General features: G+C 56.7%; 9 protein-coding genes across 9 annotated transcripts; 3 read left to right on the top strand and 6 right to left on the bottom strand.

The window, feature by feature from the left end:
• Nucleotides 1-2,313: 2,313 nt before the first annotated feature.
• On the top strand, nucleotides 2,314-6,706 carry CCM_09273 (uncharacterized protein; the record flags this gene model as incomplete). The annotated part of the gene is made up of 9 exons (XM_006674407.1): nucleotides 2,314-4,772; nucleotides 4,828-4,853; nucleotides 4,892-5,051; nucleotides 5,083-5,175; nucleotides 5,282-5,378; nucleotides 5,555-5,686; nucleotides 6,073-6,198; nucleotides 6,277-6,530; nucleotides 6,592-6,706. The coding sequence occupies 9 exons, from the start codon at nucleotides 2,314-2,316 to the stop codon at nucleotides 6,704-6,706; spliced, it is 3,462 nt and encodes a 1,153-aa protein (XP_006674470.1).
• A 781-nt stretch (nucleotides 6,707-7,487) lies between these two features.
• CCM_09272 (uncharacterized protein) lies at nucleotides 7,488-8,258 on the top strand (the record flags this gene model as incomplete). The annotated part of the gene is made up of 1 exon (XM_006674406.1): nucleotides 7,488-8,258. The coding sequence occupies one exon, from the start codon at nucleotides 7,488-7,490 to the stop codon at nucleotides 8,256-8,258; it is 771 nt and encodes a 256-aa protein (XP_006674469.1).
• A 151-nt stretch (nucleotides 8,259-8,409) lies between these two features.
• Nucleotides 8,410-9,537, bottom strand: CCM_09271 (uncharacterized protein; the record flags this gene model as incomplete). Its single annotated transcript, XM_006674405.1, has 3 exons — nucleotides 8,410-8,923; nucleotides 9,030-9,466; nucleotides 9,517-9,537. The coding sequence occupies 3 exons, from the start codon at nucleotides 9,535-9,537 to the stop codon at nucleotides 8,410-8,412; spliced, it is 972 nt and encodes a 323-aa protein (XP_006674468.1).
• A 2,363-nt stretch (nucleotides 9,538-11,900) lies between these two features.
• On the top strand, nucleotides 11,901-13,091 carry CCM_09270 (mannosyl phosphorylinositol ceramide synthase SUR1; the record flags this gene model as incomplete). Its single annotated transcript, XM_006674404.1, has 2 exons — nucleotides 11,901-12,314; nucleotides 12,396-13,091. The coding sequence occupies 2 exons, from the start codon at nucleotides 11,901-11,903 to the stop codon at nucleotides 13,089-13,091; spliced, it is 1,110 nt and encodes a 369-aa protein (XP_006674467.1).
• Nucleotides 13,092-13,274: 183 nt separating this feature from the next.
• On the bottom strand, nucleotides 13,275-13,487 carry CCM_09269 (uncharacterized protein; the record flags this gene model as incomplete). Its single annotated transcript, XM_006674403.1, has 1 exon — nucleotides 13,275-13,487. The coding sequence occupies one exon, from the start codon at nucleotides 13,485-13,487 to the stop codon at nucleotides 13,275-13,277; it is 213 nt and encodes a 70-aa protein (XP_006674466.1).
• Nucleotides 13,488-13,971: 484 nt separating this feature from the next.
• Nucleotides 13,972-16,179, bottom strand: CCM_09268 (STE20 kinase; the record flags this gene model as incomplete). Its single annotated transcript, XM_006674402.1, has 1 exon — nucleotides 13,972-16,179. The coding sequence occupies one exon, from the start codon at nucleotides 16,177-16,179 to the stop codon at nucleotides 13,972-13,974; it is 2,208 nt and encodes a 735-aa protein (XP_006674465.1).
• Nucleotides 16,180-16,574: 395 nt separating this feature from the next.
• Nucleotides 16,575-18,044, bottom strand: CCM_09267 (Major facilitator superfamily transporter; the record flags this gene model as incomplete). The annotated part of the gene is made up of 2 exons (XM_006674401.1): nucleotides 16,575-16,717; nucleotides 16,769-18,044. The coding sequence occupies 2 exons, from the start codon at nucleotides 18,042-18,044 to the stop codon at nucleotides 16,575-16,577; spliced, it is 1,419 nt and encodes a 472-aa protein (XP_006674464.1).
• A 1,481-nt stretch (nucleotides 18,045-19,525) lies between these two features.
• On the bottom strand, nucleotides 19,526-20,902 carry CCM_09266 (uncharacterized protein; the record flags this gene model as incomplete). Its single annotated transcript, XM_006674400.1, has 4 exons — nucleotides 19,526-20,001; nucleotides 20,046-20,113; nucleotides 20,254-20,815; nucleotides 20,854-20,902. 4 exons carry the CDS (start codon nucleotides 20,900-20,902, stop codon nucleotides 19,526-19,528), a joined length of 1,155 nt encoding a protein of 384 aa, XP_006674463.1.
• A 571-nt stretch (nucleotides 20,903-21,473) lies between these two features.
• CCM_09265 (ABC multidrug transporter, putative) lies at nucleotides 21,474-25,955 on the bottom strand (the record flags this gene model as incomplete). Its single annotated transcript, XM_006674399.1, has 1 exon — nucleotides 21,474-25,955. The coding sequence occupies one exon, from the start codon at nucleotides 25,953-25,955 to the stop codon at nucleotides 21,474-21,476; it is 4,482 nt and encodes a 1,493-aa protein (XP_006674462.1).
• Nucleotides 25,956-26,148: the final 193 nt, after the last annotated feature.

The raw sequence follows: 26,148 nt of genomic DNA, 5'->3' as shown, positions 1-26,148 counted from the left end.
CAGGCTCCGCGCGCCGCCCTCGGTACGGTCTTGAGCTGCGCTCCGGTGATGGCGGGCGATGTTCAGGCTCCGCGCGCCGCTCTGGGCGCGACCCTGGGCTGCCCTCCGGCGATGACGGGCGAGGTTCAGGCTCCGCGCGCCGCCCTCGGTACGGTCTTGAGCTGTGCTCTGGTGATGGCGGGCGATGTTCACGCTCCGCGCGCCGCTCTGGGCGCGACCCTGGGCTGCCCTCCGGCGATGACGGGTGAAGGTCGGGCGGCTCCACGGGAGCACGCCCAGCCGAGAGTGCGGGAGAGTGCGGCGGCGACGCTTCCGGGCTGTGGTGGGAAGTCGCCGGTCTTGTGGCCATGATGAAGTATAAAAGGGGTCTTGGTTTTTTTTGGGGGTCTTTTTTTTGAGTTGCAGAGCTCGACTCTGCAAGTGAAAGGCTTCGAGATTGAGATTGTGGTTTCTGGAGAGAACAACTGAGGGTTCCTATGTACGGGCAATGACACTTTATATCCCCCTTTCCCTGTAGCACCAACGGAGACATGCCCACGGTGCTGATTCAGGTGAGGCTACACCCGCACTTTCCATCTGCACGCTTTTCTGGTCCTTTGTTTCCTATTCGCCACGGGGTCTGTCACAACAGCAATTCTGAGGTCGTACCGGGGAAAGAGGGGGGTGATGCTTGGGTGAGTGATAGGCGCCTGTCGTCGCCGCGTTTTTCCTTTATGAAGCAATGGATACGGCGCTAAGAGTTGTCAGACTGCTGCCCCTTGATAGTATCGTTGTAACGAGAGCCGGTGGCAGTGGGGGGGATGCGCTACAATGCCAAGATCAGTTCTTTGTTGCTTGCTGACAGCGTCAACTTTTGCGCGACGTCGGCCGTTGGTTTCACGTTATTCCGCTTGGTGGTACCGCAGTCATCACTCATCAAGACAAAACGGCCACAGCCCCAATATTCACTTTTCTGGGTCGTCTCTCGGTAGCATCATGGCTTGGCGGCCGCTGCCCTGGCTTGTAACCGCCAGACAAGGCGTCCCTTTATCCTGCGTGTCATGGAGGCGAGCCCTTTTGCAAGCGCCCTCGGCTCGGTTGTGTTGACGGGCAAGGGACGGCAAACATCATCCAAGTGTCTGCGGGTACAAATGAGGGACAGGAGGTGTTGTCAACGTCATCAACGTCGAGGACAAACCTGTCACAAGTTGGAGAAAAAGGAAGCATTATTTGCAAGAAAATCTGTTTTCCGAAGCCCTCTTTTTTTTTTGCAACATGAGCCAGCTTTTTCGATGTGATAGTAGTAGGTCTGCTCCGTCCAGTATCTGCCCTGGAGGAAGACTCCGAAACCTCACAATGTAAACGTCCGTTTCGACAGTAGAGACAATGCAAAAACAGCGACAGCAAATATTTGACTCGGCTATTTTCACCTTGTTTATCGGTAGTGCATGCCAGATCTCAACACGTTGGCGGAGCAGGATCCTTGCTTCCATCTGCGAGGTAATTGTAGAGAGGCGCAGCTAGCGTCTATCGGGTGTCAACCATGCAGACAACACACCCAAACATGTTTCTGACCGGCCACTAGCTGGCAGAGCCTCTGCGCATCGTGATCCTTTTGTGCTGCATGTGGCTGGATTCAGTAAGCGAGCTAGTTTGCTTTGAATCTTCAGCATCACATCTAACCGTACCAACTGAGACATGCAGCGGGAATCTTCCGCAAGAGAGAGACTGGTGTGTTCGTCCTTGACCATATCGGCAGCGGGGTCATCGGGATTTGCGGTTTCCAAGCATGTTCGTCACAGCCACTTTCATTCGACACTACCAGCTGGTGGCTTTTTGAACAGTTCTCTACGCGACTCCACGGATACTCTATATTATACACCTCCCCCACTCTTGCCAAGCGCGGCTTGGAAAATGACGCTGCTTCCCAAGTACGAAAATGTCGCAGAGGTCGAATGTGCCTGGAATTTCTTACTCAAAAGAGAAGCTGGTCCTCTCTTTTGAAGCCTGCAGGACACGACACTAGTAATGGCCGTCACAACGGGCCGACCGTTGCGCGACACTTGACAGGTTGTGAATGGTGACAAGACAGCCATGTCCCCCCGCACTTAAGACGGTCCAGACCCTGAGCAAAATAGCAACAGCCCACTTTGCGATTAGCGGTGTATAACTTTGGATCGTCCCAAGATCCCTGGAAACTGCCAACTGCGCCTGGGGCAGATCAGGTCGTGCGAAGGGGGGAGGGGGTTGAATATATAAGAATGGCCCGTCGTCTGCGCTAGCATCGCGGCGGAGATACTTGCTTCTCAGCCGCGTCCCCGAAACAACATCATCATGGCGGTCGACTCCGAGTCAAGGCCCGCCGTCGCGGGAAAGCCAGACCAGGGCAAGGCAGAGGGCAGCGTCCACAACGGCATCAAGACGACCCCTGCTGTCTCTCCAGCAGTGGGCGGTGGCTACTCGGACATTGACGGCATCGCGGACAAATTCCGCCAGCACCTCGTCGTTCCCGTGGTGGACAAGTCTACGGGTGCGTCTTCGTGGACGGCTCTCGTCCCGCGAGACGTAATTACAAAAAGGGGCGTCTCGGTCGACAGTATAAACGACGCCATTTCATCACAGGAGCACTGGCGGGCCGGCGACGTCGTCGTGGCCGGCATCACCGTGCGAGCCGTCATTGGGCCGCGCGGCCTGCTGCTCTCCACACAAGACGCCGACAAATCGCAGCAGACGACGTCGGTGCACCTCGACGAGAGCGGCTCGTCGGCGCACGTGTCGCTGGTGGTGCGGCCCGACGGCCGTCTCGAGGTGCACAAGACGTGCGCACACGCGGGCATCGATGAGAACGGGCGACCATGGCTGGAGCGCCAGCACCGCTTCCTGGAGACAAGCCTCGCCGCGCGGGACACGGACATTTTCGTGCGCCCGCTACGGCGCACCGCCAGCGCCGCCGCCTTCTCGATTGACTTTCCGTACCTGCCCAGCCAGACGCTCGCGCAGCTGGCCATGGCGGGCATGGGCGGGCCGCTGTTGCTCGGCACAGCGAGCGCGCTGCTCGGCGAGATGGCGGGAAGCGTGTGGCCGCGGAGCGCCACGGAGGCGCCGCGCGACTTTATCGAAAAGGCGCACTTTGACCGCATGGACCGCCGCGTCGCCATTGCGCGCGCCGCCGTGCCGGCGCTCGCCGCCATTGCCGACAGCCCCGAGATTGTGCTCAACGGCCGCACGCTGCTCGGCTTCCGCGCCGTCACGGCGCAGTTGCGCAGCCACCCGGCCCTGCAGGCCTTGGCGCCGACGCTCATCGGCGAGATCCATGGCGACCTCAACCTGCACAATATCCTGTGCTGCGTTGGGCCGGCGGCGACGCGGCCCGTCGCGCTCATCGACCCGCGCGGCGTGCACCTGCTCAGCGACTTTGCTAGCACGCGCGACTTCGAGCCGGGCGACTATGCGTACGAGCTGTCCAAGCTAAAATTTTCACTATCGGCCTTTTCCGAGATCCGGCACGGGTTCCTGGCCGTGCAGAGCGAGAGCGACACCGAATTTCGCATACGCTTCGCGCACCACCCGGGCTCGGAAACGATGCGGCAGGCAGACGCGGGCTTCTTCGCCGCGCTGGCGGGGAATGCCGACTTTATGCGCTGGGTCGACCGCGTCGAGCCGGCCGGGTTCGAGGCGCTGCGGAAGCGGGTGCTGCTAGGCGAGGCGGCGAATTTCGTCGCGGACGCGGCGTGCGCGCTGGGACGGGACACGGCGCACGAGGTGGTTCCGCTCTTCCTCATCGGCCTCGACAAGCTCAACAGCGTCTTAGCGACGCTCCACGACACCATCTCCGAGCACAAGCTGGACGACTGGTTCGCGCGTGGCGGCGGGCAGCACACGACGGCGGGCATCCTGGCCGTGCAGCAGTCGCTGCTCCAGTCCCGCGGCAACGCGCCGCTGTGGGATGTCATTGAGATGTCGGTCCCGGCCGGCCAGGTGGCCACGGCGCGGGGTCTTCTCGCGACGCTGCGCGGCAAATGCTTCCCGCGCCAGACGAGCATCTACGCTTCTTCGGCGCCGCCGCCTGCTGGGCTCACGTTCCCGTGTGTCGTGCTCCACGGCCTCGACGAGGTGCAGGGCGCGACAGAGGCGGTGCTTTCCGGGATGGCGCAGGCCGATGCCTTTTTTAAGGCCGCTGGGGTGTCGGAGAGCAGGAGGAGCGCGCTGCGCATCATTTCCGTACACTCTGCGGCGGCGGCGGGCAACCCGTTTGGACGGCGGGGCGGCCGGCTCTGGGCGCCGGGGCCCTGGGGCGCGTCGCCGCTCGCGCTGCTTCTCCTGACGGCGCAGCAGCTGCGTTTTGCGCGCGGCGGGCGGTGGCTGCTGGGCGATGCGTCCTTTTTCATAGCAAGCAGGGCGCTCGAGCCGGCGACTGGTCATGTGTGCGTACTGGCCGGCGCGCCGAAGGGCACGCAGAGCCCTGCCGTATTTCTCTCTACAGAAGCCGGCACGGCCTTGTTGGTCCAAGGCAGCAGCAGCAGCAGCAGCACCGACGTCGCGTTGGCATCGACGTCGGACAAGGGTCCGTGGGCCGAGGAGGTGGTGCATCGCGCCTCGGCGGTGGCGGTGGGCGACGTCGACGAGGCCGGGGTTGGGAGCATCTCGGGCGGAGACAAGATGGGTGTTTATCAATTCGGCTCGCAGGAAGAGTACAGGGCACTGCTGGACAGGGCAAAGAGTGACGCAGACATGAATAGTCTAGCGTTTTTGGCGGCGACGCTGGCATGGCGGGAGCAGTGGGCTATTGGGGAGTGAGAGGTCAATGGAGGGACAACCATGAAGTAAATAGAACAAATCAAGCCACAGCAAATTACACATAGATGGCTTCGTGTGTAGGTCAGTGATGGATACATACACAAATGTCTCCCAGTCGTAACCGTGCAATTCGTTTGTGGATGGATGGCATGTACCGTGTGGTACGATGTGCGGCTGTTGTGGCTGCAGATTGCCAATACAAAGGATTCTGCAGAGGAAGAGGGGCGAGCAAAAGGCGGCTCAGCACATGCAAATCTGAGGCAGCTTGAGGACCAGTGCGTATGAATCCTTGGCAACAAGGTGTAGTGATGTGCGCGTGGCGTCGTGGTGGTGGTGGTGGTGGCTGGACAAACGGCTCTTTCAGGTCTCGTCCATCTCGTTGTCCATCATCGTCACCAGGTTAGTCTAAACCTTGTTGTCGTCTTGGGGCAGGCCAATTTCCTTGTCCACGGGCGATGCAGCTTGATCTGGTTAGTCTCGGCCGTGGCTTGAAAACTTGTTGCAGTGGGATGAAGCTAAGAAGACGAATTAATACCTGGTGGGCGAGCCATCTGAGCTTTTTCGCTACCCCGACGTGGGGCTCCGGCCCTTTTTTCCCCAGAGTGTGCCACTGGCCCAAGCTGCTCTGCCAAGTCTTTCTTGCCCAAGGTCTTGGACGCAACTCGGTACAAAGAAAGAAAACAAATGATGCCGGGGAAGCACGGGGAGGAGTACTTTGTTGCTTCCTTTTCATACCTTTGCGGCATCAGCATTGGGCTCTGCTATAGTAGCAGCGCAGGAAGCTATGCAGCAGAGTACGGACGTGGCTGTGGACAAAGCTCAGGCTATAACACGGGTGTGCGGTAACAGGGGTCTCGCACAAGAGCCTCGCAAACTGCTCTCTGGGGATGCAAGACACTGTCAGAGTGGCGTACACTATTGGAAACAGATGACCTGTTGAGCCCAGCTTCCCGCAGTCCGCACAAGACTTAGCTCGACGTCGATGCCGCCAACCCGGTCCATCCGGGCCTGGCCTCCCTTTTTAGTACACACGGCCACATGCTTTGTTTTTCTTTCGTTCCTCTGTTCCTTCCCATTGCTTGGCCCGTGTAGAACAAAATCGGTGACCCGCCGTTCTCCATCTCACCTCGTCTTCCCCTTTGACCCTATCACTTCTCCGCCACCTCCCCCGCAAACACGCCTTCCCTGATCGCCTCGAACTCGCGTGCCCTTGGAAGAATTTTTTTTTTGCCCCAACCACATCAACTGTTATTGGGAGAAATCGGATAATATCGAATCAAAATGACGAGCTATCAGATTACCAGAAAGGAGCTCGTCTCGGACGCAGTGAACCGCGCCGCCATATTTGTGCTTATGCTCGGATCCGTCATCACCGGCGCCACCAGCCACCAACCGAAAGCCTTTACCATGCTCTACATTTTTGTACGAAAAGACCTTTGGATCCAATTCTTTTGAAACAAGACGCAGAAAATCCATGAAGATACTAATGCGGCACTGCAGGGCTCTCTCGCAATTGTGCTCTCCGGCGTCATGCTCCTCCACGGCGTCTTCCGCATCGTCACCAAGCGTCATCCCGAGACCAACATGCGCAAGGCCGTAATGAAGCTGCCCTTTGAGCTCATCCTCATTGCCCTTCTCGTTTTGTGCACCTACTACGGTTTCTCCGTCTCAGGTCACCGTGGCGCCGATGGCTATCTGGACAGTGATGTCTCTGCCCGTCGCGTCGCTTGCGGGTTCCTCGGTCTCGTCGCTGCGTACGTATTCTTGCCAAGAGTATTTGACCTCCAAATTTTAACTAATCCTTTTCATTCACAGTGGTGCGCAAATTATCCATGCCCCCGCTGCCATGGTCAACTGCCTCAAGGCCAAGTACGCCGCAAACGACTTGCGCGAGAAGCACGATGCGGAGGCTGCCTCGCGTGTTGTCTAGACGAAGCTGCGAATCGCCAGTTTTGGTGGCGAGCCGACTGTTTGATAGGGACAGCTAGATTCACTTTGTGACGGCTCGACCAAGATACCACTGTGCATGATTGTTTGGTGTGATTGGAGGGCAAAAGAGTAGGGCAGGGGGATATGCCTAGACGGTAATGCAAATAATGATATATTGAAGAGTTACCCTTGTATAACTACCAAAGCCGGCTGTCTCAATTTGAATAGTTGCTTACGCTACGCCCCAGTAGAATACCTGATGACGTGGTAATGTGACTGAAACGTGCGAATCGAAGCATTGTCGAAACTCACGCCCCATACCGCGCTCAACTCGTACGTGTAAACCAGCACGTGCGAAGGAAATGCTCTGATGAGACCTTGCTGTTGGCCGTTTCAGTTTACGTACCCTACTTTTTTGAAAATCGGTAACTCGTCTATGCTGCAACAAGCAGTTACACAAGTCCAGCTTATCCACCAGGTAGAGCTGTGGGCGAACAATGCCGTATTGGTGGCTCTCCATGAACAGCCGGCTGCGAATTGACTTGCCGGCTTCACACCGACCAGGAACGGCAACGTCGCGACAAAATGACACAGGTGCCTGCTATTCCCTTCCATAGCGCATATAGACGTACAGTGTAAATACACAGTGTGCGCTCACCACCACACCCTGGATAATCCAGGCACATCCAAACCTACCCACCTAGTTCAGCTCGCATAGCCCGTATCCCTCGCTCCCTCGTCTGAAACTCTCGCCCAAACACACAACCCAAAATCCGCGCGCCATGTCGCACCTCGTCAACTTTTCCATCCCGGACCTCACGCGGCACCGCACCGCCGTCGCGCTGCTCCCCGTCGTCCTGCCCGCCGCCTACGTCGCGTACCTGCACTGGGCCGTTTGGCGCAGCACGACGCGCACCACCGGGCAGCTCTCCCCCTCCTCCGCCCACGCACCGGCCGCGCCCAAGGGCCTGCCGGCCGACGTCGCCGCGCACCCCGACGACTGGGTCGTCTGCTACGAGCGGGTCGTCTCCGGCCCAGTCTCCGCCGCGACGCTCGTGCACAAGCTCCGCGGCGGCAGTGGCAACACACCGGGCCCGCTCCTCACGGCATACCTGCGCACCACGTTCAAGGCGTTTAGCTGGACGCCGCAGGCGCTGCTCATCCGCGCCATGGTCGCGGAGCCGGTGCGCAAGGCGAGCTTTGCGGCGGCGCACGTGGACGGCCTGGCGTTTGCGGGCGGCGACGTCGTCGACGGCGTGTACAGGGTGACGAGCTACGAGTGCAAGGAGAGCGGCGGCGGCGGGGAGGCGGTTGAGCTGAGCATCGACACGCCGAGCTCGTATGCGGGACCGCCGGTGCGCGGGCTGATCCGGTCGGCGGTGGAGGAGGGCAAGGGCGGCGGCGACGAGGTCCGGTTCGTGAATGAGACGTGGCTGTGGCGCGGCAGGCGCGAGAAGCCGACGATGCTGGAGAACGCGCTGGGCAGGTGGCTGCACGGCTTGCTGGCGGGGTGGCTGGTGATGAAGGGCGTGGGAGGCGTGACGCGCAGGTGAATGGCGTGGGAAAGTGGTGCGGCAAACTGATCAAATATATCTCTGCTCAGGTACTCTGTTTCGTTGTCTGGAACAACAATTCGCGTTCTATTAATATGATATCTCCTCTGGAAAACCTTCATGCGTTTTTGTGTATCGCGGTTACAGTCTTTTACAGGAGAGCAGCGGCGCAAACGGCCACGGCCAGGACTACGAAGCCGCTGCTCGCCGTGGTGCCCGCAGCCGCGCTCTTGGGCTTGCTCGTCTGGCTTGGATTGGCACTGCCCGAAGCACTGTCTGCGGCGGATCCCGAGCCAGATCCTGAGCCGGAACCGCTCCCGGAACCGCTCCCGGAACCGCTCCCGGAATCACTAAACTTGCCCGCGGCGGTAATCGTGTACACGGTGCCGTCGGCGCCGTTTGTGTAAGAAAAGACTCTGCCCGAAGCGGGCGCGGTGACAGTGCCCGCGACGTTGCTGAGGGTAGCGGTGCCGGTCGTGAGCGGGTCGCTCGGCTTGAGGTAGCTGCTGACGCCGTCGAGGTGGAAGCCAAAGTCCTTGACGCAGTCGTACGTGTCGAGGTACTTGCCGCAGCTGGTGAACTGTGTGTTGGCGGCGGACTGCAGCTGGCCGAGGTTGCTGAGGCCGAGGAGCTTGGGGTCCGTGCTGGGGCAGATTTCAAAGAAGCTGCCGAGTTGTCGTGTTAGTGCCTTGTTTCCCTTTGGCCTTTGTTCTTTTCTTTGGTTCCCTTGATATACACACACACACAGACACATCCAGGGCCTCGACATACCTAGAAAAGGCGCCGCTGACCTGGCAGCAGTTGCAGCCCTGCATGGCCTGCAGGTTGGCGCCGGCGTCGGCCGAGTTCTGCTTCTGCACGCACTGCGCCGCCTGCTGGATGGCGCCGTTGTACGCGAAGAAGACCCTACCGAGGTTGCACGAGCAGGCGGCGCGGGCGTCGGCCGGGGCGGGAAAGTACGGCACGGGCTGCTTCGCGATGGGGCAGCCGCGAAAGTACTGCACCATGTACTCCTGGTACTGGCAGCCCCAGACCTGGTTCCAGCAGTGGGCGGCGTAGCAGTTGGCGTTGTCGATGGGGTCCTGGCACCCGCAGGCGAGCAGCTCCTGCTGGCTGCCGTCCTTTTTCGCCTGCGCGATGCAGGCGCTCGTCTTGGTGGTGACGGCGGCCTGGCACGATGCGAAGCCCGCGGGGTCGACACAGCCGTCCTTGGTGAGGGTCACGTCGGCGCCGACAAGGCCGCGGCGATGGCGAGGACGGCGAGGAGAGACGCGAGCATGGCGGGCCGGTCGGGGGTTCGGTCAGGGTGTGTTGGGGAGACGACGAGGAGGCAATGCGGACTACGCGGTATAAATAGCTGCATCTACGAATGGATTTATAATAACTGTGAGTCGACGAATCGATAACATCATCTTGTCCGTCAAGGTAGCCCGCAGGAGAAGCTGCCGCGCGAGCCGGTTCCGCTGCAAGGAGCCTTGTGAGGCAGATTGAGGCCTGAGGGATGTTGCCTGTTAGTCGAAATGCCGCTTTGGGGCATCACTTTTGCACAGGGCTGATGAGATTGGCAGGGCAGAAGCTGTGACCCGCGGCGCCATTCTGTATTGGGTGACAATGCGAGCCTTTGCAGCCGACTTTTTCCAGTTTGCAATTCCCAACGGGGCACTGGCGGAACATGTCCCGCATCCCGAATGGATTGTTTGTCGGGAATTGGGGAATTGCGATGCATTGGCATATCTTCCCAAGTTGCTGCCACGAAAGGGGAGTTGTCACCATGTGGTGAGGGAACCAGGTCAATATGTAGTAGAGCGAGTGTTGTGGTGTTGAAAAGGACTCCTTTTTGCATGGTTGCCAAGTCGAGGCGTTCAGTGACAGACAGCAGCAGACGGGAGCTACCCGGGTGCCGTCTTGGCATAGCTGGCCTTGATGCACGGCACGGCCGCTGTCCCATCTCGACTTGAAAGATGGAGAATACGTCATGTTCAGAGTATGCCTCGCCTATCGATATCGTTGATTAGGGTCTGGTAATGATTGAAACGATTGCGGAGGCGCAGACGCTGGGGTAAACTTTGGGAGTAAGCAACGTAAAAAGCAGGTAATAGGTAGTTAGGTAGTGGACGGCATCGGTGTTTAGCGGCCATTACTTGGAGTTTGCTGGCGACACTATGGCACCCCCATGTGGAGAAGAAAAGTCGGCCATTATTGGAGGTCGGCGAAGGCGAAGAACTGTTGGCTGGACACTAGGGAAGATCCGAGAGTTGATTTTCTTCTACCTCCTGTTGGTATTTGCCACATCCTGCGGCAACCATCTTGACACAACACTGTTCTGTTGGTCCTTGAGCTTGCATTAGGGTAGCAGACGTACGTCGGTATGGAAGCGAGGCAGGAAAAAAAAGCATACGTAGGCGTCACGTGGAGATGAGGCTGCCAAGACCGCTGCTGATGGGTATCGGCACGTTGAAAGTGAGCCTGTGATGACGCTGCTGGCATTCCACGTGTTTGAGGCTGAGGGTTCGAAAGTTTTTTTGGTCTTCTCTGCTCTGTGGTCCGGAGTTTTTGGTCAAATTTTTTTCTCTCTTTTATCGGCAGATCCCGACCAGACCAATCAGCAGGCGGGATATGGTCGAGAACTGCTTCTTGGAGGATAGGCTATCGGGAACCAAGAGTGACTAGACCTGTTGTGGGTGATTGCCGGTGATTGATGATTGGTGAATGGGGCTGACGAGGCCTGTCCGCGTACCGCCTGTCCGCGTACCCCAGCGACCTTCAGGTACGGAGTACTACAGCGCTTGAGTGCGTACTAAGTGCCCTGACAGATGCCGACTGACGACGGTTCTCCTCCCCTGTATCCGTACTCCGTAGGTACCTACATTTGCAAGGTCGCATTGGCAGGGGAGGCCTCGTCCTCACACGACACCCAGGGAATCAGACAGGCCGTTGGCCAAGGAGCACACGACAGATTTCAAGCACTCTTCAAGCACTTATGCTGTTATTTTGAACACGGCAGGATTTCTCACGGCTATTTCTGTTATTTCCAAGTGTAATACAAAATATTCTCGTCCCAACCAACTGCGCAAAAGCCCGCTGTTCCCCTTCTCACTGCTCAGGGGCAAGTCAATCCCTCATCGTGCCCGCTTTTCCAACAAGATGTAGCTAGCCTGATTGGCCCAGCTCGGCACGCCCGAAATCTCCTTTGCTCCTTTGTGCCTCTTGCGCCTCTGCTTTCTCTCGTCCTCTTTTCCCGACTTTTGATTTCCCCCATCCACCAAACCAAACATCTTTGTGCCTTTTTCCGGGCCAAGACGCACACGACTCGAGCATCCATAGCCGTCTTGCTTCCAAAGTTTCCAAATCCCGATCTCAACGGCCTTGCTGAGCCACTAAAACACACCAGCCTAGGCTAGCCTACCCCTAGTCTTAGTCCCTGAACCAGGCTCCTGTCGCTGCTACCTCGTATATAACATAAGGCTGCCGAAAAGACGCCCTTTTCCCTCCTCGATCTCCAGCCCCGACCAACACACCACTACGCACCACCACCTCGACACCCTACTCTCCTCGTCCGCGCGCCGGTCCCACCCCCCTCGCGCACTTCTGGACACGACCGCTTCGGACGCAGAAATTGTCGACGACAACGCTCCGCGCACCATGGCTTGGCTGTCCCGGATGTTGGGCGGCAGCCGCCAGACCAAGTACGAGGCTGTCCCCGACGAGGAGGCCGGTGATGCCTCGCCCTCGAGACCCTATCGGCGCCGCTCCCGCACGCGCCTTCTCCTCCCTCGACAGCGCAAGGCCGCCGCCGTCCTCCTGTGCATTGACGTCCTCATCGTCGTCACCCTCGTCATCGTCCTCGAGCCCCTCATCACCCTGCTCCGACGCAACGAAGACCTCTTCACCCCGAGACTCGAGCTCCACAATGTCGCTGCCGCCCCAGACGTGCCGGGCGCCAAACACAAGATTCCGCGCATCCTCCACCAGACGACCCCCAACGATACGATTCCTGCCAAGTGGGTAGAGTCGCAGCGCAGCTGTAAGGAGGTGTACAAGGACTACGAGTACATGGTGAGCAGACTAACCCCCAATCTCGGCGCGAGACTCGTTGCAGCTTGCACACTTGGAACCTCATCGCTAACAAGCACCCAGCTCTGGACCGACAAGGGCGCCGAGGAATTCCTCGCTGCCAACTACTCGGACTTTGTCGAATCGTGGAAGAATTACGCTTTCCCCATCCAGCGCGCCGACGCCATCCGATACTTTGTGCTCTACCACTTTGGCGGCATCTATCTCGACATGGACACCCAGTGCAACCAGACTTTCCCCATGCAAGAAGTCGAAAATGACTCTAGTAATGACGTTGCCATTTTCAAATCCACCGCACCCACCGGCGTCACCAACGACCTCATGATTGCCTCGGCCCGTCACCCAGCCTTTACCATGGCCATCGCTCAGCTCCCCTACTACTACGCCTGGACGCGCTTCTGGGCCGAGTACGGTCCCTACATCAACATTATGCTGTCCTCGGGACCCCTCTTCATCTCGCTCGTCGTCAAGGACTACCTGCTGACGCTGCCCACCACCCCGTCGCCCACCGTCAAGGTCATCTCCCCTCCCGGCCTCGACGGCTACATCACCGATCTCGAGAGCAGTACCTGGCACCGCGCCGATGCTCAGACCCTCATGTGGCTCGGCACCCGCCCCTGGACCTGGTTCACCCTGGGTGCCGTCGGCACCTTTTTCGGCCTCTGCCTCATCAACTACCTGCTACTGGCGTTGTACGGCTTCTTCGCCCGCAGAGTGTTGAGCCTCTCGGCCCGGCTCAAGGAGGCCAAGGTGGCATAACCGTCGACATGTCTACGAAAGAGGAACCGAAAAAAAAAACTGCATCCACATGAATGGGAATGGCGTTTCACAGCAATCAATTGTATAACGGTCTACAAATAATAATAATGTCGAGTAAATAGTGTTTCAGCGTAATATAATCCATGACACGCCGAAAGGCGCATGACCAATACTTGTCTTGAACTACCGCCTGATTCTCACACCGAAACAACATAACTCCACCTTTAGGCTGCCCCAAAACAGCCGCGCGCGAGCCTGGTCGTCCACGACGTTGCTGACGGACACGAAGTTCCGCATCTCCCGGCTCCGGGTACGAATTGTCGTGGTCGCTGCGGCCAGCACATCCGCGCGGGCGAGCGGCTCCGTCGCCAGTAGCAGTAGGGCCCCAGCCGACATACTCCGGGGACAGCAGGGGCCGCATGTCTACACAACTAGATACGCACTAAATGAAAGTACGCGACTACTAACAATGGCAAGGATTGCATCGCTTCTATATACACTATCAAGCGTCGCTCCAAGTGTTGTGATGGGATAGAAGCACAACTCGGGCCGGTTTATGCCAGGTTGCGACTTTGAGTCCATAGAAGCGACCGCAAGCTGTTCAAGCAGAGTCAGTAAAGGGGAAAACAGCTATCGATTGTTAAACACGCGCGAATCAGGGTTTCGACTTGCTCATGTGGGAACACGGCAGAAACCACGCCAGCAAGAACAAGTTGAGCTGTATTGGTCTGGTAGAACCGGCGGGTTTATTAATCGCCAACTGTTTCATACCAGATAATGGCAGGGTTGTCACATGTATATATAGGTACCGATGCGTCCCAAAAGAGCTGATTTATGCAGGTTTTTCATTCATTCATGACCAAGCCATATCCAAAATACTCTAGTCCGTAAACTGCTTCTTAAACGCCAGCAGCGCCACCAGCTCGCTCGTGTCGCCGCCTGAGCGGAGAAACTCGTGATTCAGGAGCACGCTCGTCGTGGCGCGCCGCGAGGCGTCGACGACGAGGCACGTGGCGAGGAACTGCTTGAGCAGGGCGCTGTGCTTGTCGGGCGCGCGCAGCGGCGGCGTGCTGCCCGTGGCGATGAGGTACAGGGCGCGCATCGGCTCCATGTCCATGTACGGCGGCTCCGACTCGGCCATTTCAATCGCCATGATGCCCAGGCTCCAGACGTCCACCTTGTACCCGTACCGCTTCTGCTTGACCACCTCGGGCGCCATCCAGTACGTCGTGCCGACCAGCGTGGCGCGCTTGGAGCGCCGCGCCGTCAACTTGGCGCAGAACCCGAAATCGGCTTGCGCGGTCGTCTGTGTTAGCTGGGGTTTTTGGATGTTGGGAAAGAAACGTCGCAGGACAGAGGCACGCACTGATTTTGACATGGCCTCGAGAATCGATGAGGACGTTGTCACTTTTGATGTCGCGGTGGACGATTTGTTTCGAGTGGAGATGTTGCAGGCCGAGACATGTCTTTGTCGGAAAAGGATTAGAAAGCGTCTTGTTCGTGAGCCGCGGCGGGATATGCTTACCTCGCGGCACAGCGTGGCAATGTGCCGTTCACTGATGCTCGGGTTATTGTCAATCAAGTCAATCAGCGCGCCGCCGTCCATGTAGTCCATGACCACCCAGAGCATTCTGTTATCGTTGACGAGAAAGGCGTCGAGAAAATTGATGACGTTTTTGTGTTTGCCCTCCTTCATAATGGAAATTTCGTCCAGCAGCGCCTCCTTGCGCTGCTGGCGCGCCAGGTTCATCTCCTTGATGGCGACGCGGGTCTTGGGCCCCCTTTTCAGGACCAGCTCTTGCGCGATGCCGACGGCGGTGCTGCGGATACTAGCCACGTACACGGAGCCGGACGCGCCCTGGCCGACTTTCTTGTGCTTTTGGTACGACAGGTTGGGATCGTCGTTGGAGATGAGAGGCTGCAGCTTGGCAATCAGCTCGGCCTCGGACGTTGTTACATGTCGAATCGCCTGCCGGCGCCGTGAAGGGACGTTGAGTGGCGTCACCGTGTCTGGGAAGGAATGGTCTACGTTGGGCTCTGTCGCTTTCTGCACGTGAAGAGGCTCTACCCTGGGAGACCCCGTCTGATCCTGGGCTTGCGCACGCCGAGTTGTTGGCACCGGCTCGTCGTCATTGTATTTCCAGACAGGAATCACCGGCAGCTTTGGCGCCAGCTTCGGCACCTGTGGTGGCGGGCGGCTGGGGACGAGATCGGGCAGCCATTTCGGCGGCGCCTGTGGCGTCCTTTCAGGCACCTGCGCTCTTTCCACCGTGGGCTCGGGGGCCAGGTTTTGGAGCGACGAGGTGGAATCGCTCGCCGGCAGATGGTTCTCGATGCGGTCAATCTTGGTCGGGGAGAGGGCGAAGAAGCCATCCGGGTCTTCGGCCTGCTTCTGCAGATCCGAGTAGAAGTCGACCGCCTCAATCACGGCCTGGGGATTCCGCACGTAGTCCTCCTGCGTGATGGCTGACGCGCTGAGTAGCTGCACCCACTGCTGCGGCAGGCCGACGAACTGGTCGGTGGCGGCGTCGAAGCCGACGTGCACCTCGTGGAAGAAGTTTGTCGGGTGGCTCACGCCGCCGAGCCCGGGGCAGGCCATGTGCACGCAGTCAATCCAGGCGTAGAGCTCCTGCTCGGAGCGCGTCCGGATGTGCAGGATCTTGAGCGGCCCGTCCTTCTCACCGGGGCTCGTGGAGGAGCCGCCCTCGGTGCGGCGGCGCACCTCCATGGTGGGCACGCCGGCCGTCTCGGCGCGGCCCAGGGCGACAATCTCATTGAGAAACAGCGTGTAGAGCGTCTTGCCGCTCTCGGCCTTGGCAAAGTCGACCCATTCGCCGCGCAGGATCATGAAGCGCTGCTTCCACGACGGCATGAAGCCGCCCTCGCGGATGCTGACCCATCCCTCCTGCCGGGGCCGCGTGTGCTCGCGCTCGGCGACGGCATTTTGCTGCTGTCGGCGAGCGACGGAGAGCGAGACAGTCGCGCCCGTGTAGGTCGTCGTGGTGGTGTTTGGGAGCGGCGCAATGGCCGTGTTGGCAGCAGACGTTGGGTATCCAATCACGGGGTGCTTGGACGCAGCTTGCGGCATGGCGAACCGGACGGACGGGCTATGCAAAAAAAAAAAAACACGCGGTCGAATCCTCGCTGGCACGCTGTTGTATGATGAATTTTGGGTATGAGACGGTACATGGACACTAGTGAGATGCATCGTTGAAAGAGAGCCTCGTTGTGATGCCACCGCCATGGTCAGTGCACGTGATGCTTTGGAGATACAACAACCCATGGTGATACTTTTCCCAAACAGCTTCATGTTTCCGAATCACACGAAGTAAGGACACAATGATGTTGCCGCTAATTCTTTTTAATTCCTTCTTTATCCTCTATTTGGAATTCTCCCTTCGTACTTTTATCCTATATTTGAGAGACTTTCTTGGCTGCCTTGTACATTGTCGTATTTCCATGATTTACAGGTTCGCAATCTCGCTAAACAGGGTTCTGCGATTTATCATTGCCAATAGCGACAGTCTCCAAAGTGACTCCTTCGTCACTCGAATCGCCCGTTTCGTCCTTCCCGACAACTGGAACATTTTCTTTGAGCGCAATGTATGTCGGCACCGATGCAATACCTACGCCATTAGCATATCGTTACACAAGAAAAAAGAGCGGCAGCGTCTTACCTAGAAGAATGGTGTTCACGGCCAGGGGTACCCTGCCTCCGTGCCATTTTCGCGTGTTTAGACCGAAACTGATGGCCTGTGCAAAAGACTCCTGTCCGCGCAGGATGCCGGAAAGACGACTGAGCTCCGACACGCTGTTGCTCTTTGTCGCGACAAAGTAGTACATCCAGGTCTGCAAGGACTGGCGCGACCACTCCCACAGCACAAGAACAAAGAAGCCCTCGGCAAACCCAGAATCGGCCCAGTCCAGCGCAGGAGGGTTGGCTGTGTACTTTTCCTGAATCACCCAGGCATAGATCCAAGCCGCCACGTGGCAGACGACAATGTACCAGAAGGAAATCTCCAGACGGCGCTTCACGGGGAACCGCTTCCAATCGAGAAACATGCTCATCACCTGCGACGAGAAGAGCGTGCTGAAGTTGCTGACGAAGCCAATCAGGGCACGCGCCCGCACGCCAAAGTAATACGTCTGGAAGTTGCCCGAATATTGGTTGAAGTAGGCCGCCCAGAAGATGGGGAGCAGCAGCAGAATGTCCCTGCGCTTGGACAGCCTCCACAGGGACGAGAACTCATACTTGAAGCTGTTTTCCGTGTCCACCACGACCTTGGTGCCGTCGCCTCGCTGCACCTTCTCCGGCTTGGTCAGCAGCAGCGCAATCGGCGCAGCGACGCACTGCAGCGCGATGAAGATGAGGTACGTCTTGGGGTTGATGCTGCCCTTGCGCTTGGCCGCGGCGTTGTTGTTGAGGATCAGGACGACGAGCCCGCCCACGAGCGGGCCGCCGGTGCGGAACCACAGCCAGATGTTGAGGTAGCGGCCGCGCTTGGAGGCTTCCGGGTAGCCGAGCGCCACGGCGCCCTCGGCGGCCCAGAACAGCCCGGCCGAGATGCCGCAGAGCGCGGCGCCAACGAGCACCAACCAGACGTTGCCGTAGCGATTGTTGGCGTACAGCCCAGCCGAGTAGACGGGGTAGCCGACGGCGCCGAGGAAGAGTGTCCAGGCGAAGCCGATGCGGTTGGCCACGGGCCCGCCAAAGACGCACAGGAAGCCCATGAGCGCAAAGACGAGCGCGTTGGCCGCGTTGACCAGGAACGGCTCCTGCCCGCCACCGGCGCCGAGCGCGCTCATGGCGTTCCACAGCCCCGGCGCCAGGAAACCGACGGCGCCAATGACGAACGCATTAAAGAGCGTGGTCCGGTACCAGATCCTCTTGGCGGGTGGCGGATTGTGGCTGGCGGCGGGCAGAGGCGCCGTCTTTTCCAGAGTGGTTGTCATGACTCTTGTGCTGAAACTGGGTCAAAAGCCGTATAGTCGTTGTTGATCGTGCAGGTTCATCGCAAGTCGGAACAACGGCCTTTAAATGTTCACATTGTCTCAGCTGCTTTCGACCCCCACGGAAACTAGCAATTTGAACAAATACGACACCATTGTGTAGAGGATGGCGACATTGCGGGCTGGTCCGCCTTTAAATGGCATCCAAACCCACTCTTTGGTGTAAGTCGAAGCAGAACCGCTGCGAGCCGCCCGTTTTGCCGAAGAAACGCTATTAAAGGTGTATTTCCGAGAAATTATGGAGTGAAAATTCAGAATACCAGGCTTGCGACATTTCAGCTCTCGGATGTCATGGGCTTGGCAACCAACACATGGGTGTGGGATGAATGGCAGCGAACCAAAGGTGCAAATCAGTTCTCCCCTGCTTCGAGTCGTGAATTCATGATTCAACTTCAATTGCTCGACTAGCACAAACTACTACCATCCTCGAACACGACGTCAACCAACTGTCAAGACGACAATGGAGTTGCGTACCATTGAGAAGGTGAACGGGCGGTTTTGCAATATTAAAAGCCGGACCCACCACGAATTGTCCATATTCGGAGACTACTTCAGCCAAACACTAGCGTCATGCAATGGAACCTGTTCATCGTTCGTCTGTGGATACAATGACAGTCTTCAACAGCACGTGTAGGTTCTAGATTCCTCGATTTCGTCAAGTGTGCTGCTCATTCGATATATTGTCTACAATTTGCAATGTGGGAGATGGAGCATTTCTCGCGGCCCGTTGCAAACCGAACCCGTAGATAGCTGTAACCAACTTGCTCGTGGAATGGTCCAAATCTTGGGTCGAGGAAAAGAAGACACTCAAACTCGGAAACAGCAACGAGGCACATTCCAAAAAGAGGGAGTGAGGAAATGCAAAACAAATTATTAAGGAGCTCTTTTCACAGCCCAGCGTACAGAAACCTGTGTGAACAACTGTATCTATAGAATGATGCTAATCGGGGAGAGTCAAAGGTCCCTTTGCAGAACGAGCTGCCTGACCCCCACCTGACAAGGGTTCAAAGAAATGCAATTAACCGATTGCGGCACTAAAAGAAGACTGAATGACCAGGAGCATCAATACTGTGTTGTTGCAGCTACACATATTTATAGCATGATTTATTCCTTCAACATACAAGTGGCCACAGCTAAAAGAAATATCGTTCTTAATGGTGGTTGTTTGGCAGGCTGGAAATAGTTATAGTTGTTCCCCAAGTTGACGGCTTGCCACTAGCCCTATTTGGGCATAGCGCCTAACCAGCATATACCACCCGCTTAATCAGTACAGCCGCGACCAATATTTATTTCCCAGCCAGCATCAACCCCCTTTCATCCTTCAAACCTTACAAACTGACTGTATATATACACGCGTGATGCGCCGGCCCAACATAACCCCTCTGAAGCTGCGCACATCCTGGGGACGGATCCGAAAGGCCTGCTCAGAGCGCCGGAAACTGCTCTGGCAGCTGCTGTACCCGTACCCGTGGCGCTTCCAGGCGGAACCACTGCCACCCACCCACGACGTGCTCATCAAGGCTGGCCCCGACGTAGCCAGCGCGTCCCGCGTGCAGCGCAACATCCGGCAGCTCCAGTATATCCCCCTGTTCCGTCTCCGGGACACGCCGCTCTGCTCGCTCTACCGGCTCTATGAAGATTTGTGCAGCGGCAACATCATAATGATGGGCTACGAGGCCACCTACTTCTTCCACCACAACGAGGCGTCGTGGCGACTGTCCCGGATTGCAGACCCCGAGGACGCGGATGTTGTTCGATACGCTGTGCTGGCGAGCTTTGTCGAAGCGCTCGTCGCCTCGTTTAATTGGAAGATTGAGCAGGGGATGCGACGAGATGGAACCCACGCCTCGGAAGTCGGCGATAATGATGACTACCAGCTCTTCCTCGAAACAGCTCCTAGCTGGACGAGCAAGGTTGAGCCTCTCGCGGAAACGCTCAATCTACGGTTAAACTGCCAGGACGGGGCAAATGCAATTTTCCAAAAGAGGAATATTGTGGCGCCGATGGCATATCTGTATAGTGTATAAAAAATGGAGGGGACGAGTGTTGGGCCATGTATTGGGCAGGCTATTAACAGAGACGAGGCAATAAGGAGGATTACATGCTGATGCCGGGAACCCCCCATCGTTCCATGTAGGCGTCCGCAACGCACTTGATCGCATCCATATCCAGTGGGGTGTAGACGATGGTGTCCCACGACTTGACGGTTTCCAGCGCGAGAGGGCCACCGTTCTCCTCTACCATCCTGTATAAAATCTCAACCGCATCACTAATATCAATCAATCTGTACTGCGACCCGACCCTTTTGAGCTTGCGGGCCAACGACCACTCCCACTGGGCGGCGTAAATGACCAGGTTGGCGCCGCGCCAGAGCACGACATTCTGCGTGACCGAGTCGCGGAACAGGCGCTGCTTGTTGGCGCCAATGGCAAATATTTCCATCTGCGAGTTGATCCAGTCCGCAGGGAGCTCCCGCTGCCTGCACACGGCCTCGATGGCAATCTGCAGCTTCTGCTTGATCTTGTCCACCCCCGGCGTATCGGGATTCATGATGTAGTCCAAGTCTTCCGTCGAGACGCGGTTGTGGAAAAGGGTCACGGCCACGAAACCACCGGCGCTGAGAAGCTGGATCGGCGCAATCTTGGACATGTTCTTGGATTTGCCGATTTCAACGTCCAAAGCCCGGAGTGCTGGGTGTGGTTGGCCTTGGTCAGCTTTGAGTGAACGGGTGTGGCGCCGGTCCCCGGCTTACCTTGCTCAAAATCATCGCTGGAGAATTTGTGTTGGGAGGTTGAAGCCATGGTGAGGGAGGTCGCCTTTGTTGTAACAAAAAGAAGGAAATTGACTGTTGTTGTTGTTGTTTCTCGTGAGGGGTCCTACAGTGTGTAGGGCTTAGAACCTGCAGGCACTAGGTACCTAGGTTGGTAGGTGTCTGTTGTGTCTGTCGTACGTGTGTATCACTACAATTAGTAAAGCAGACAAATCCACTAGATATTAGGATGATATAAGCAATAGTGATTATAGAAGTAATTTATTTAAGGTCTAAATAAAATAATGTGTATAAGAATAGTGATTTGCTGTTCCCACTTGTATTTGTATAGTATTAGTCCTGGGTACAAAGGATAAAATTCTCAGTGGGGATTTGTTGAGTCGATATAGTGTGGCATAAGCAGCTGGTACCTCTACCTACTAACCTATCTACCTACCTACATCCTACGTATTGCTGGGTTTTCGGTGTAGTGTGCCTCTATTTTTAGTGGCATTCGCGCGTCTGTGCAAATACACAAATTTTTGATGGCACTCTCACTGGAACAATGTCCTCGTAACATGGAGCTCAATGGCCACTGGCACAACCCTTGCCACTGCGTCCACCTAGTGTTCCTCGGCCGATTCCAACAGCTGTGCAAACCAGCTTCTGTCCGTCTTCGCCAGGGTGCGCGGTACTCCGTCCTCGACCAGCTGGCCCTTGTCCATGACGAGCACCCGATCAAACAGGTCCACGACAACGCCGAGTCGATGGGAGACCATGATGACGGTGGCAGTCTGGAACTCACCCATGATCATCTCCATCATTCGGCTCTCGGTGGCGGTGTCAACCGAGCTCGTGAATTCGTCGAGGAGGAGCAGACGAGTGCCGCCAACTCTGCGCTTGAGCACTGCACGCGCCAGGCTAAACAGCTGGCGCTGGCCCTGGCTGAGCGATGCGCTTTGCAAAACAGCATCCACGCTGCCTCCGTGGTCTTGCACCACGGACCAAAGCCCGACATGCTTGAGGATATCCTGGCATTGGTCTCGGGACACTGCACCAAATGGATCGAGATTCTGAGCAATCGTGCTCCCGGAAGGCAAGAAGACAGGGTCCTGCGGTATAGTGATGAGGCGTTCCCGGAGACTCTGGCGGTCCATGGACAAGAGCGATTCGCCGTCAATGGCGACTCTAGTATTGCGTTCTGCCTCATTCAACGGCTCCAGCAAGGCGAGCAGGAGCAGAATGAACGACGACTTGCCACTGCCAGACCGTCCGCATAGTGCAACCTTTTCCCCCGGTCTAATATTGACACTCAGACCGCGGAGGGAGCAGGCTGATGGCGAGTCAACATAGCTTGCCCATGCATTGTGGACGGTGACCTCTCCGTGCGGCGGCCATGCATCTTTAGGCACGGTGTCCTTGCCGGGCAGTTTCTCAGACTCTGTGCCTTGCGCCAACGTGCGGATGCGAGTGACCGCTCCCACGGACGTTTCCATGGCAGCATAGAACGTAACGAAATCAACCAAACTTTGGCTCAGTGTCATCAGAGTCACTAGTGACGCTCCTGATATGGATGCATCAGCATTGAGGCGTGTCATCAATGCAACCAGAGCCGTTGCGGTAATGGCGACGATGATGCTCAACGACAAATTAAGCCATCGCTGAATCATTGCCAAAAGATACATCGCTTGCTGTGATTGATCTAGACGCGTCATGTTGACAGTCACGCTATTCTCGAGCCATCCGAATGCGCGGATTGTGGAAAGTCCCCGTAATGTATCCAGAAAGTGGGCGTATAGCGGACTTTTGGCCTCGAGGTCTAAAAGACGCACTTGTCGTGAGGTGCGAAGATAAAAGTGCTGCACACACCACAGGATGGCAAACAAGGCGGGATACACTAGGGCGAGCCACGGGGATGATGAAGCCAGAAGAGCTGCCATACCGATAATGGTGGTGATTTCTAGGATGACGTTGATAACCGACGACGGCAACTGTGTATCGATGAGGTTTGTATCCTGGGAAAAGTAATTGACCAACACGCCAACATCGGTCTGGGTGAATAGGCGCAGCGTCGCGTCAATGATGGTTGAGAGGGCTGTTTGGTGCAGCGCGGCGCCGCTTTGGCTGACAAACGTTGTCAGCACAACAAGGCACGTTACCACCGAGGCGATCCAGCAAGACATTTGTAGGAAGCCGTAGATGCCGATCCAGTATGCGTGAGAGTGTAGTGCGCCGTCGCCGCGGTCAAGATCGCGCGTCCAATATGTAAGCCATACCCTGGGAAAGTTTTCCAAGAATCCAAAGCAGACGCTACTGAGCAGGACAATGGCGAGCGGTAAAACGCGGATAGAACTCAAGTAATACTTGTAAACAGTACTGTCGCCAACCTGGCGCGCAGATCGACTTTTCAAACCTGGAGATGCAACATCACCATCACTGCCAGCATTGTTGCTCGACACGACGACGTTGGTGTAGTGTTCCAAGGGGATAGACACGGGCGGCGAGTGCTGCTCCAAGCTGACATCAGTTATGCATGCCTCATTTGCCCGTACACAATTCTTGGGAACCACAGGTTTCGCGGTCTCCTGGCTCACAAGTCCGTCGTGGGATATGCGGATGAGGTGATGCGCGCTTGCGACGTGTCGTTGGTTGTGTGTGCAAAGGACTACAGTCATGCCGCTCTGTTGCGCGAAGCCGTTGGCCCCCAAGACGTGGCGAAAAACATGCTCCTCAGTAGTAGCGTCAAGACCACTGAACACATCGTCGAATATTATCGTCTCTACGCCAACGGCGTATAAGGCACGAGCAATAGAGAGCCGCTGTCGCTGGCCGCCGCTTAGGGAGATACCGCCGCTGCCAACAACAGTCTGGTCTCCGAGAGGTAATGTCGCGAGGTCAACGTGCAGCATGGTGGTGTACAAGACCCTCTGATAGCGCTCCTCGGAAAATTCATTGAAGCCGACCACGTTTTCCCGGATGGATAAATTAGCCAAAAAAGGCTGCTGATCGCAGTAGCCAATTCTGGAGCTCTGAAACAGTGTGGTAGCCCCCTCAGAGTAGGGAATCTCGCCGAGAAGCGATTTGCATAGCGTAGACTTCCCGCAGCCTACGGGACCGACGATAACCGTGAGCTTGTTTCGCGGAATAGAAATATTGACGTCTGTCAGAATCCACTTGTCCTTATTCCAGCCAAACCGCCCATTTGTTATCAAGATGCAGCACTGTGAAGCAGACGGTATCGAGCGCAGTGTCTGAAGTGGTGTGCTCTTGCTACCTTGATGTTCTGTCTCTGCTAAGGCGACAGCGTGCTCGACGCCCCTTTCGTCATTGTTGATAATGCGAAAGTCAGTCGATTCGTCCTGTTCCAGAAAATTTTGAATTCGCTCCAAACAGGCCAGGGCGCTGATGAGCTGAGGAATCTTCTGCAACAATACCATCATAGGGGAGGCCAGCAGGGTAAGGTAGGAGAGAGACACAAAAATGGATGTAGTGTTGAGTGATTTAGATGTAACTGCAAGAGTGACCACGGGAGCGAGTAGCATAGGAATCTGTGCAATGCTAGAAGAAAAGACAAGCACCAGGCGCCAGCGACTACCCAATGCTAGCTCTGTGACGCGAAGGTGTTGGATGTAGCCCTGCACAGGCTTGGCCATGCCTGACATCTTGATAAACTTCATTTGTGCAATGGCGTCGGCAGTAGAACTGACTCTAGCTTGAATGGCTTCCATCCAAGCTCGTTGTCGGGGCGTGATCAGTCTACCGGCTAGCGACGCTAGACCAGTTGCTATAATGACAATGACAACGGGCGCTGCAAAAGCGGTACCGAGTTGACCTTGCAGAAGCCAAGATGCGATGCTGACCTGAAGAAGATTGGCCCAAAACTCGTGCAGATTTAGGATGCCAACCCTGGTGCGTTCAATATCTGTGCTCATAATGGTCAAAACGCTAGAACTACCTGACGAGAGTAGGTTCAGCTTGGTGGTTTTTATGTAGACTTCTGTCGCGAGACAGCCTCGGACCTTGATGACGAAGCGTTCTTGCAGATACCAGTAAAGGGCTGTCGAGATAGCAATGGTCAAGTAGGTGAGCAAGGTGGCGCAGACGAGTCCATAACCGTGGTTTCTGTTGTGGGGTTTCTGCTCCAGGTATCTTAGAAGCGCATCGACTAGAAAAGGCTGGCAGAAGCTGGCGGCAAGGTAGACAATGCGAGGAACGATGGGGTACAAGAGCTCCTTCCATAACGTTCTTGACAGGGCAAATATGAGGTCATTGCGGCTCCCCTTGAGTGGATGTCGCTTTAGTGTACGTTGGAAGCGGACAGAGAGGATGTCGGCAGCCATGCCACGGTCCAACGGGTATAAGATTTCAAGCGACAAGAGGCCACGATAGCCGCGCATGAGTAGCTCGTTCAGCCAGGCAAAGACACCAAGGCTGGCTAGACTGCTCGTTGCTTCAGGGCTCATCTTGGTGCGATCCAGCAGCAACCAGCCGTCCTTGTGCCAGGAATCAAGAACGACGAGAATCGCCTTGGTGGCAACAGCCGCGACAAGAACAGCACTGTATGGCATCTCGACGTGGTGTGGCGCCAGTAGCCATGCAGTGCGTGCAGTGGCCGCATCTGGAAGTAGAGTGGCGGTCAAATAGAGGCTTATAATCCAGGACGGTCGAGGCGATCGCGCATGGCTCAGGCAAGACAAGGCAATGAGGCAAAGGGCCGCGACAAAGTCGGCAGCAGCCGCGGCCGCGCTGACGTTTGCGTTGGACAGGGCAGAGTACTCGCCGTTGCTGTTGAGCACCACAATAGCGAGTTTGAGCGCTGCAAATACGCCAGTCACAAACTTTTTTTGCCGATTTGTTAGCGCTGCCACACCTTTTTGACGTTGCTGGGACGAATAAGTGCGTACTAGTTTAAGGCTGAAGATCCACGGCGCTAAAACAATGACGGGTCGACGGAGCAGGGTGGCGGCGGACGCGAAGCTCCCGATGATGAAGACGCAGGCGGGGACAAGCGTAAATACTACCTGCTCAAACAAGGCGGTAAAGTCAAAGTCGTCGCGGCACCCGCTGACAGAGGGGCCGAAAGTGTTGTCATTGTTGCACGCCATATTTCAGGAGACGGAGTCAAATTGCAGTTACATGTGTTTCAGGTCAAATGAAGTTGAAAAGGAAAAGGAAAAGGAAAAGGAGAAGGAGGGTACGTCTTTACCCTTGCAACTCGAGGGCACTTTCAGTTGCGGCGAAAAGGGTCTCCCGAATCTAGCCAAGCAAACGGGTTCGCGATGTCCCGTACGTAACCCC

This window comes from Cordyceps militaris (genome assembly GCF_000225605.1).
Source record: "Cordyceps militaris CM01 unplaced genomic scaffold CCM_S00008, whole genome shotgun sequence".
NCBI classification, from domain to species: Eukaryota; Fungi; Ascomycota; class Sordariomycetes; order Hypocreales; family Cordycipitaceae; genus Cordyceps; species Cordyceps militaris.
This window is presented reverse-complemented; position numbering and strand designations above follow the sequence as displayed.